General features: G+C 35.6%; 2 protein-coding genes across 2 annotated transcripts; both read right to left on the reverse strand.

The window, feature by feature from the left end:
- Positions 1-187: 187 nt before the first annotated feature.
- Positions 188-7,374, reverse strand: LOC101303638 (uncharacterized mitochondrial protein AtMg00810-like). The gene is made up of 2 exons (XM_004306108.1): positions 6,786-7,374; positions 188-375 (listed from the first exon to the last, which is right to left on the reverse strand). The coding sequence occupies exons 1-2, from the start codon at positions 7,372-7,374 to the stop codon at positions 188-190; spliced, it is 777 nt and encodes a 258-aa protein (XP_004306156.1).
- A 682-nt stretch (positions 7,375-8,056) lies between these two features.
- LOC101303929 lies at positions 8,057-9,428 on the reverse strand. The gene is made up of 2 exons (XM_004306109.1): positions 9,103-9,428; positions 8,057-8,810 (listed from the first exon to the last, which is right to left on the reverse strand). The coding sequence occupies exons 1-2, from the start codon at positions 9,426-9,428 to the stop codon at positions 8,057-8,059; spliced, it is 1,080 nt and encodes a 359-aa protein (XP_004306157.1).
- Between the last annotated feature and the right edge of the window lie 2,996 nt (positions 9,429-12,424).

Here is a 12,424-nt window from a genome sequence, read left to right on the forward strand (position 1 = left end):
AATATAACAGGACGTAAACATCATTAATTTCTTCCTTATTCTGGCTTCAGTCGACATTTATATGTTGTATGTAATCCATTAACACGACATATTTTTTTGAAACCTTCCAGATTCAGCTTCTTCCAGACGACATAAGATATGTCGTCTGAACAGATATCAGACGACGGTGGAAAACTGTCGTCTGAGGTCAATCACACGACACAACCTCAGACGACATAAAAAAAACTGTCAGACGACAGACCTGGACTGTCGTCCTGGACTGTCGTCTGATGAATATTTTGGCATAGTGCGAAACACCTACTTGGATCTTGGCTTTGACATTGCCGATGGTTTCGCTGCTCTCAACTTCAAGAAATTCCTCACTTGATGAGGCACCTGAATAAAGGATCCACAAAGTTAACTCACTAAATCCAAGAAGCCTAGATACCCCCAAATAGAAGACCTAGTCCCAGAACATAATCGAATATGACCCTAATCAAATTCAGTGAATCAAAGAAGCCTAGAAACCCTCATTCGAACAACCTGTTCCAGAATACTAATCAAATCCAGCCCTAATTGAGAGAGAGGGTGGCAGGTTTTATGTTTCTCAGTTCGATTGAGAATATATTGAGACAAAATCGAGTGGAGAAGAGAGTAAGTTAGGAGAGAGAGAGAGAGAGAGAGAGAGAGAGAGAGAGAGAGAGAGAGAGAGAGAGAGAGAGAGAGAGAGAGAGAGTAGTAGTACGTACGTAGTAGTAGTAGTAGTAGTAGTAGTAGTAGTAGTAGTAGTAGTAGTAGTAGTAGTAGTAGTAGTAGTAGTAGTAGTAGTAGTAGTAGTAGTAGAGAGAGAGAGAGAGAGAGAGAGAGAGAGAGAGAGAGAGAGAGAGAAGGAAGAGATACGGAGGTGGTTGGGAAGCAGAGAGAAAGAGAGAGGTCGGCTGGCTTTTGAGAAGCAGAAGATTGGCTTTTGAGAGCACCGAAAGCAAGGAAGATCTTAGGGGTAATGAACAGAGGGAAAGAGAGAGGAAGCAATATTTATCTTCTGCTTCTTCTTCGTTTGGTTTGGTAAATTTGTAAATAAAGTTAAGTTCGGGTTGCGGGCCAATGAAACGAAAGTACAGAAGATAGCAATCTGGTCTCAGTCGCCGCACGTAAAGTTTCCCCATTTTGCTTCGTTTCCTAAATTGCCCACTTAGTCCTTTTTTACCTCTTATTTGTTTTCGCTTTCCTTTTTTTTTTTTATTATACTCTGACAGAGTCCTTACAGTGAAGACCCTTAAGTTGAAGACTTTTCAGTTTATGGTTTAAAAGACCTATTTTTCGATCACATTTTGACATCTTATTCGTTCGGTTTTTAGGTTTATATGTATAGATCAACCCTACAAATTTTCAGCCAAATCGGTAATCGTTAAGGTAACAAACTAAATTAAACTAATAGACGAACCAAATCTATCAAACATGAACCGTTCAAGTTTATAACTGGTAAATCACACTTATGAATGTTTTAACGATTTTCAATATGGCTGAAAATTTGCAGAAATGATCTACTCATAAATACCTATAAACTGAACGGTCAAGATATGAATATAAGATCGAAAAGTGAGATAAGACGAAAAGTGTTCAACTAGTCCTCAACTTAAGGGTCCTTATTAGAGAGGCTTTTATACCCTATTTATTTCTGTTCATATGAGAATCATAATATGTACCGGAGAACTAAAATTAAGAATGAAATTTAAGAAAAACTCAAAATGTGTAGCGGACTTTAAAGAAAAAATATGTGCCTCAGTCGCAAGAACTATGCATGCATCATGCATCGCCATGGACTAGCCATGGACTGGTAAACGACTAATTAGGTTAAGTTAGGCATGTTTATAGAGCATATGGGCTATGTCCTCAACTAATTAGCGCAGTCGTCAAATATCGCAATATATACAACTATAATTGATGTCAAAGATCAAATGCCGCCTACAAATTAAACAAAAGAAGAAAAAGTTATGTATTTGTCACAATCCTTAAATGAGTTGAGGGAAGAGATGAGTCAGGAAAGTTTGGAAAATTCTATAATGTGTTAATACATGTGAATAATGTGATGTATCAACTTTGTAAATTGAGTCCTCAAACTAGTAATATTAGTCTTCGAAGTTGTAATATGAGTTCTTAAAGCTGTAAAATTTTTTAGCTACAACATTAGTCATAATGAGTCATTAAAGTGGTAAAATGTGTGTTTAAAATGGTAATTGAGTCTTCAAAATGATTTTAAAAAAAAGTTGTTACAACTTTTAGGACTCATATTACAACTTTGATGACAGATGAAGACTAATGTTGTTACTAATTTTTTCTTACAACTTCAAGGACTCATGTTACAACTTTGAGGACTAATATTACTACTTTGAGAACTTATTTTACAACTTGAGAATAAAGTTGATGCATCACATGCATTAACACACCCTAGCCTTATTCGGAAAATTTGGTCTTGAATATATTTTTCCATAATTTTGTAAATATATATCATCATTAAATAGACATAAAGTCCAGCTAATGATGTGACGTGAATATTTATACTTTAAATGGAAGGTTATTATGTCATTGGCAGGAGAAAGAAGAGAGAACCAAGTATGAGACAATCTCCCATCACAAGCTAAAAAGCCAAATTTAGCCTATGTTTACTCTCACCATAAGCCAAATTACATTTTCCAAGATAAAAATTTGGTTTGAGCTATTTGGTAAGCCAAATTTGGCTTATGAAGTTTGTAAGCTAAAATTAAATGTTATTTTATTCAACTTTACATTTCTCTTTTTAATTTACACTATCACAAAATTAAAAATTCGTTACTAACAACCATCGCGAAGATCTCGACGAGATCTTTCATATGAGCTCCATATCGAATATATTTATATAATATTTTTTTATGATTAATTATTGATTTAAACAAATATATGAGAAAAGAAAAATTAATGGCTTTATCTTAGGTTTTAGCTTATGGTGGGAGTCTTTCTAAAAGCCAAAATGTTATTAATTTAACTAAGGATTTAGCTTATGGTGAGAGAGTTTGGTAAGCTAAAAAAAGATTTCAAAGAATATTCTCGTTTTCTAAACTAAATTTGGCTTATGGTGGGAGATGCTCTAAGAGAAGTATTGCTCAACATCAAATAGGTAATGAACAGTGGCGGATCTAGGATTTACCTTAGGTTTTAGCTTATGGTGGGAGATGGACTCCCACCATAGGTTAAAAAGCCAAATTTAGCCTATGTTTACTCCCACCATAAGCTAAATTACATTTTCCAAGATAAAAAATTTGGTTTAAGCTATTTGGTAAGCCAAATTTGGCTTATGAAGTTTGTAAGCTAAAATTAAATGTTATTTTATTCAACTTTACATTTCTCTTTTTAATTTACACTATCATCAAAATTAAAAATTCGTTACTCACAATCATCGCGAAGATCTCGACGAGATCTTTCATATGAGCTCCATATCAAATATATTTATATAATATTTTTTTTATGAGTAATTATTGATTTAAATAAATATATGAGAAAAGAAAAATAAATGGCTTTACCTTTGGATTTAGCTTATGGTGGAAGTGTTTTTTAAGGCCAAAAGGCTATAAATTTGGCTAAGAATTTAGCTTACGGTGGGAGACTCTGGTAAGCTAAAAAAAGATTCCACAAAATATTCTTGTTTTATAGGTTAAATTTGGCTAAGAATTTAGCCTACTATGAGAGATGCTAAAAGCCAAAATGTTATTAATTTAGCTAAGGATTTAGCTTATGGTGGAAGAGTTTGGTAAGCTAAAAAAAGATTTCAAAGAATATTCTCGTTTTCTAAGCTAAATTTGGCTTATGGTGGGAGATGCTCTAAGAGAAGTATTGCTCAACATCAAATAGGTAATGAACAGTGGCGGATCTAGGATTTAATACTTGGGTGGGCTCGAATTTTTATTTTTTTGGTTGATTGAAACAATAAGAAAATTTAACGGCAATCTAAAATATTTAACTAAAATATATTATATATACAATTTATTTATTGAGATGCAATAATAAAAACTCATCCAAATCTACCATTTAAGCAATCGTTAGAAAGAAATTTTTTTTGGGAACTATTTATATGACAAAATAGAGGTTAAGATAAAAATTCAATCATAACAAATACCAAAACAAAGACTGTTGAGACTGGGATTCTGGGAATCAAACCCAGGTGAGGTTGTTGCTAGTGCTTGCATCAAACCAAGCCTACTAAAGTTTCTTTTATTACTGTGATGCACACGCTAAAATATTTAATATCAAAATCTCGAGCTCTACCAAGCAAAGTCTGGCTCCGCGCCTGGTAATGAATATGAGTTGTGAAGTGTATTGAGAATCCTAGGTATTACCTATTTGTGAAATGTATTGGAAATATATTCATTTAAAAAAATAAAAAAAGAATATATTTCCAATTACTTCATAAAATTTGCAAAATTGTTTCTATTTATTTCCTTATTTCTTTAGACGATCTTATTTTCTGATTTTTCAGTAGATTTTATTTTCTGATTTGGCTGTGTAAAAAGGACGTGTAACTGTGTAAGGGGTAGTGAGGGGATTGGAATCATTGGATAAGGCATAATCCTAAAAAGGACAGTGACTGGAATGACGACATGACGTCGTAACAAGTCCCGTGAGCACCAGATTCACAGACACACGCATATAAAACGGCATCCGATTCGAACCCCTTCTCTCCGTCGTTTTCAGTTTCCGCTTTTGCCTCTAAAAACGCAGGCGCCGCCATTCCAAATATAAACAACCTCTGTTGGTTTGTGGCATGCATCTCCCTTCACTTGTTCTGTAGACATGAACTAACTATTCATATCTCTTTCCTTTAGGATATCTCAGACATTTTTATGTCGAACAAGAATTAACCTCTTACCAAATGGGAGAGAGATTCCATTCAGAGCAATTATAGAAAGACCAGATCAGAACAGACATGAAACGAAGCTAGAACTTTTTCGGTTATTCCTACATCACCTCATTAGCAGAAACAATATATTCTTTCGTTCTAATGGTCGTTCAAACAGGTTGCATATTTGTATTTCTATTTGGGTCGACCAATTAAACAAAGCAAGATTAATTTAGTAGAAATGATCCTTTTATTAATAAACATGACAATAATATTACAGAAACCCCAAGAAGTCGAACATACAACATGCGAGCTAAGTTTAGGAAATAAAACTAGTGACATGACTGCAGTCGTGACTGTAATCTGCAACCCACGAAAGCCTCCTCCGAGCCAAGCAGCGATGAAGCTTCTAACACGACCGACAGCTAGCACAATTCGTGGTGAAGAACCTGGGGGAGAGAGGGGCAGGGGCGGAGCCAAAGCTAGGGTTGGTAGGACTCAAGCCCAACCAAGTTTTTTAGAGTTACAAAAAATCCTAGGTATATTATGTTTTATATATATATATGTTTGTTCAGTCAAACTCACCCAACTTCCCGACTAGCTGTGTATCTCTTTTCTTTTTTATACGTGATTTCGTCTTTATTCTTCAGTTTCTTAGTTCTTTAGTTCATTAATCGCTCTTTCTTCTAGTTTTTTAGTCTTCTCCATATTAAATCTAAAAAAATCCAAACTTTTAGGGAAAATTTTGTTGAGTTTTCAAATTTGTCTTTGAATTTTAGAAATTTCTTCTACTAAAAGTTGTTACGTATTCACGCCTACTTCTTTTTTGAAGACTTATTAATGTTTACTTAAGTTCCTACGTTTTGCATGGTTGTATTTGAAATATTTTTTTAGCCTTCGACCAAATTTGAAACCCACCCATGTTCATATCCTAGATCCGCCACTAGAGAGGGGACATGAAGTATAAACTAGCAGTCGTGAATATTGCCATATATATGAAGCGCAATGAGCTCAAAATCCTAGGGTTAGACTTCACGGCCATGATTTGAGTGAGGAAAACCCACATTCAAGGCTGTTTGGGTTGGGTGATAGACCAACAAAAAGGCAAGCAAGAATGAAGAATGTTATGTCATTATATTCGGGTTACTATTGATTTTGCTAAATGTATGTGTCATTGTACCTAGAGATATGATATGATAAGATACTTTGTCGAATGGAATCTAATACCTAGAATCACCTATATGCATCACTATATATCTTTATCCACCATGTATGAATCAATGTATTGCCCATCACTTGTAATCCATGTCTCGATCGATCTCTGTTGCGTGTCTAAGGTAATTGGTTCCACTATATTTAGATCCAATTGAGAAAGATATTTTCAACTTAATGATCTAATACACATACGTCGCAAGTCCAAGAACAATAATAATGTATACTTAGATGATAAATGAGTAGAAAATAAAGATTCAATATGGTTTGGTATGCTTCAATGTATTATTCTTCTCCATATAAGAGGTTTATATAGAGATACAATTGTAGTGCTAATAGGAAAATATTTCATACACCTATATATAATATTTAACATATACATACAAGAAAAGTAAATATATTCAAAATATTCTACACTCCCCCTCAAGTTGGTGCATAGATATCGATCATGCCCAACTTGCCAACCGAGTTGTCAAACACTTTCCTTGACACTACTTTTGTGAAAACATCTGCTAATTGATCTTCCGTATACACAAAAGGGAAACAAATGATTTTCTTGTCCAAGTTTTCCTTAATGAAATGCCGATCAAGCTGAACAGGATTATGAGCAATTTCAATAGCAGACGTGCTATCACAATGCAAGTCCATGGGTTTCTTGAGTTGAAACCAAATTCTTTCAATACATTACGAATCCATAGCATCTCACAAACTCCATGTGCCATACCTCGAAACTCTGCTTCAGCACTTGATCTTGCAACGACTTTTTGTTTCTTACTACACCAAGTTACAAGGTTTCCTCCAACAAATGTAAAATACCTAGATGTAGACCATCTGTCAGTCTTATCATCAGCCCAATCAGCATCTGTGTACCCTACAACTTCCGATTCACCCTTCTTTTCAAATAACAAGCCTTTTCCAGGTGTCATCTTAAGATACTTTAGAATACGATACACTACATCCATATGATCTTCGCTGGGACAATGCATAAATCGACTAACCACACTCACAGCATAAGCAATATCAGGTCTAGTATGAGAAAGATAAATAAGTCTCCCTACTAGACGTTGGTACCTTCTTTTATCAGTTGGAACTTGATTCGGATAGATGGCAAGGTTGTGATTCATCTCAATTGGTGTCTCAACAGGCTTGCAGTCAAGCATTCCGATCTCAGCTAACAAGTCAAGTACATACTTTCGCTGGGATAAAGAAATCCCCATCTTTGGCCTTGCAACTTCAATTCCGAGAAAATACTTCAACTGTCTAAGGTCCTTCATCTCAAACCCCTTTGAAAGGTACTTCTGTAGAGCCTCCATCTCCTTTGGGTCGTCTCTTGTAACAATCATATTATCAACATACACAATCAGAGCGATGATCTTCCCCTAACTACGTTTGATGAACAAAGTGTGATCTGAGTTGCTTTGTCGATAACCAAATGTCTTCATTTGGGTCGTCTCCTGTAACAATCATATTATCAACATACACAATCAGAGCGATGATCTTCCCCTGACTACGTTTGATGAACAAAGTGTGATCTAAGTTGCTTTGTCGATAACCAAATGTCTTCATTGATTTGGAGAATCTTTCAAACCAATCTCTAGGAGACTGCTTCAAACCATACAAAGACTTCTTCAACTTACAAACCTTTCCAACATCTCAAGATCTACATTTGACTCCTGGGGGCATGTCCATACACACCTCTTCTTCTAAGTTTCCATTGAGGAAAGCATTCTTCACATCAAACTATCGTAGAGGCCAATCTTTAGTTGCCGCAAGTGAAATCAAGATTCAAACAGTGTTGATCTTTTCTACAGGCGCAAACTTTTCTTCATAATCAATCCCATAACGTTGGGTGTATCCTTTGACAACTAATCTGGCTTTATACCTGTCAATGCTCCCATCGGCTTTAAGTTTAACCGTAAATACCCAACGGCATCCAACGGTCTTCTTTCCAATAGGTTTATGAATAACATCCCAGGTCGAGTTCTTTTGCAAGGCTTATAGTTCTTCATTCATTGCTTGAGTCCACTTAGGATCCGCCATTGCATCCTGTATAGTACTAGAAATAGAAACATTGGATAATTGATTAATGACAAGAGCATATGATCCAGCCAACCTATGGTTAGACATGTAATTAGCTATAGGATATTTAGCTTTGGCTTTGATGTCTGGTTCATATTGTTTCTTTGGAATACCCTTGGTAACCCTCTGTGACTTCCTAGTTACAATATTATCTACCCCAGATAATTGGTTTGAATTTAAAGATACCTGAGAAGGGACATTTGCAGCAGATTCTTCGGTTGATGGTGTAGAAAAGGGAAAAGTATCCGAAGAGCAAGTGGTCGAATCAGTTGAAAATTGTGGTTCTTGTCGGTTTGAATTAGCCGATCCATGAGCGACACGTGGCCCTATCTGCGTGCCTGCCTTTTCTAGTCTGACAATCTCTTCTTCGTCAGTCGTGCCAACCTCTTTGTGCACGACATGTGGCACAGCTTCACTCCCCAAAACTGGATCAACGCAGACACGTGACCCAAGCTGAAATTGTGGCTCGGCTTCCACTCCGTTTGGCTCACAGCTCGGCTCACTCGGCTCACATTCTATTGCATCAGAGGAGATCCGCTGTTGTTCGACACGTGGCACACCATCAGCCACTACGACGCGAGGCCCACTGTTTTGGTCAATGTTGGTCTGCTGCTGTACGACGTTGTTTTCATGATTTTTGTTTCCTCCTACTCCAATTCTTTTAATTCTTCTAATTCAAATAAATTTTGGGAATTCCCTTCATATGCTCTCTCCCCCTTAAGGGAAGACTCTGATACTCCCCCTGAGTAGTAAGGCTCAGATTCACGAAAAGAAACATCAAGGGATATATGCATGGTGTCTGTAAAAGGATCATAACATCTATATCCCTTCTGAAAATCTGCATAACCCACAAAGATACGCTTCCTTGCACAAGGATCAAGCTTACTCCGTTGTTGTTTTTGAATATGAACATACACTGTACATCCAAATACACGAGGCTCCAAGTTAGGCAACGAAGGAACCGAGAGAAGATTCTGAAGCTGTTGTAGAGGGTTTTCACATCAATAATCCGAGAAGGGGTACGATTAATGAGGTGGGCAGTAGATGTCACAGCTTCTCCCCAATATTCTACAGGTACATTCATGTCAAACAAAGAGGCACAGACAACTTCAAGCAACTGCCGATTTTTCCTCTCTGCCAATCCATTTTGCTGAGGAGTATAAGTATTTGAAGTCTGATGTCGAATTCCATGTAACTTCATAAACTCTTGCATAGGACCATTAATATATTCTCCACCATTGTCAGACTGGAAAACTCGAACAATTTGTTGATACTGTGTGGACACCATCTTGTGAAATTCTTTGAATCTAGAATAAACATCGCTCTTGTTCTTCAATAAAGACACCCAAGTCGTACGGGTACAATCATCAATAAACGTAAAAAAATACCGAGCACCAGAGAGAGAAGGAATTTCTGCAGGACCCCACACATTAGAGTGAATCTTCATAAATGGAACAAGACTTTTATTTAAGCTTGGTGAATATGAAATACGGTGGCTTTTGGCCAGTTCACATATGTCGCAATGAAAATCTGAATAGTCGACATCCGAAAATAATTGCGGTTGCAACTTTTTAAGATAACCGAAGTTTAGATGACCCAACTTGCGGTGCCAAAGCCACACATCTTTCTTAGCACTCTCAGCTCTATTGACTTGATTAGCTTGACCCAAAGACTGCATATGTTTCTCTCCTGTCTCTGTCAGATCTAGGTAGTACAATTTCCCTTTTCTCACTCCATTACCCAAAATCCGCCACATCAAAATGTCCTGAAATACACAGAAAAACGGATAAAAGGTGACAATACATGATAATTCTTGAATGATTTGGCCAACTAAGAGAAGATTGTATGACAATGAAGGGACGACTAATACAGAATCAAGGGTTAATGTGTTTGATAGGACAATAGAGCCTTCTCCGGTAACCGGAGTTGGAGTACCATAAGCGGTAGAAACAATATTTTGAGAGGAGGGTTTTAATTTTTTCAAGAGGCTAGGATCATTACACATGTGATCTGATGCTCCTGTATCAATAATCTAGGACCTATTCATAGATACCTTACCACTCATACCTGACTGTGTGACATTGGAGGCATTGGATGGTTGGTCTTCCTCTGTAGTGGTTATGACAGTTTTTGCTTGATTCTTTCGGGGTTTCATGATGAAATCCCACCAATCTGGGGTACCCAATTGTTTCAAAGCAACGTTGCTTGCTATGACCTAATACTCCACATAGCGGACATTTTGAGTTTGCATATGAATTTGGTTTGCATGGAGATCGGCATGGTGCGGTGGTAGTTGATTTGGTGTGCCATGTTGGAGGTTTGGTTTTTGAGATTCAAGGATTCGGGAATTATGATTTTGATGTATGCAACAATTTATTTGTGGTGTGATTCGGGATTCAGGTTTGGTTTTGGGATTTGGGAATTTGTGTGTGATTTGTGAGATTTTTGGATGACTTTCGATGTACATTCTAATGATTCTCTCATTGATGTATCCTCTCGTTAGATTTAGGGCTTTATGTTCGTATCACATGAAAATTTTCTAGCCTCATGCTATACTAGAAGTTGTGTAGGTCTATATGAAGATCATAACATAATTTTTGAGAAAATTAGAATAAAAACTCAAAATACTAGACCTCTTTTAAGATAAACCCATTACATTTTTTTTATTATTTACACCCACTCCACATAAGTAAACATACCATATAGAGCAAATGTCTATAATTAATAGTTTTCTTCATTTTTCAGTTTCTCTAATTTGCCCTTCAGACAGTAGAAATCTAAATTTAGTATATTTCTCAATTTTAGCATCAATTTGAAACTCAAATACTAGCTAAAATTTAGTTTGAGTTAACTTTGTCATAATCAATTACATTCTTTAATTTCTTACCTTGTTATTACAAACTTGAGTGTATATATATATGCTATATACAGAAGTATGTCATTTGTAATAGGATTATACTTTTCATTCCTAAGCTCACATTTGGTGTCTCTCTACATAGTCGAAAAATATCTATTTGTAAGGTACACGTTCTTGTTCTTTGATTAACTTTTCTTCTTTTTAGGTACATTATTATATCATTTCTCATCCTAATCGAGAAAACATTTTACACTCTACTACTTATGTTTCTAATGTACCTATTAAGTAGGGTATGATATGATAATATACTTAAAAAGAATTTATGGTATAAGGTTAAGGTATATGGTTTAGGTCATAGAGTTAGGGTATAGGTTCAGGGTATAGGGTTTAGGGTTTAGGGTTTAGGGTTTAGGGTTTAGTGTTTAGATTATATATTTTATTCATATTATATTTTAACTTATGTATAGATTAGAGAATGAGTTCCTTTAATCTAGATTTTTTCATAAAAATAAAGAAAACTACATGATTTTTGCAAATTGATTGAAAAATGTTAGTGTTAGAAGAAAAACTCATAATCAAGATATTTAAGACAGCATCAATTAAGTTTATTTATTATATTAATATGTTATAGTTGAACGGTGATAATTGTGTAAAATTTAGAAAAAATAGAACATAATATTTATCATAATTTATACATTTTAGATGTCTATCAAATAAGAATATTATGTTGGTTTTATTTAAAACCACTCTTTAAAATTGGGTATATATGAAAATTCTCCATATTTTTAGACCTTTTTTTTTATCAGGTAAACAACTTATATATTATAACTTCGTGAGTCAAGCTCACAACATTTTATTTATTAAGAAAAGACTATGCTACTAGAAAAAATGTATCTAAACTTGATGGTCGATAATAACTACATTATTGTTTTCGTGAATTTGATCTAGAAAGATACTAAAGCCTTGTTTGACGGAATAAGTACCGGTGCTCTTGTGGAACCACGGACTCTCGCATATTATCAAGGCATCAAGCAAGCTATCAATTTTCCTAATCAAGTTATTTCGTGGTCCCCTTCGACTCTCTCGTGGGTACCTCCTCTCCTAATCATAAAGTAAACCATATAAAAAAGTCAATTATCTCCAAATTCAAGGCCACTCAATAAGAGAAGTGCTTGTGCAGAGCCAAACAGGGACACGTGACCCTACATTGAGTTTCCCTTCTTTTTTTAAACTTGTAGAAAAAAGCACAGCCACGCAAATCTAGAAAGCCAAATGTTTAATAATAAGCAGACTTCTGCAATTGCGGCAAGTATAGTGGGACCCCAAACAAGCTTCGAAACCCCAATTTGATTATCTGTTGTTGAGGCGATTTTCTATTTTGGCGAATCCGTAAGATTCGAGTCATATATTTTCTAGATTCGAGTCAT

Source organism: Fragaria vesca, linkage group LG6, assembly GCF_000184155.1.
Source record: "Fragaria vesca subsp. vesca linkage group LG6, FraVesHawaii_1.0, whole genome shotgun sequence".
Taxonomy (NCBI): Eukaryota; Viridiplantae; Streptophyta; class Magnoliopsida; order Rosales; family Rosaceae; genus Fragaria; species Fragaria vesca.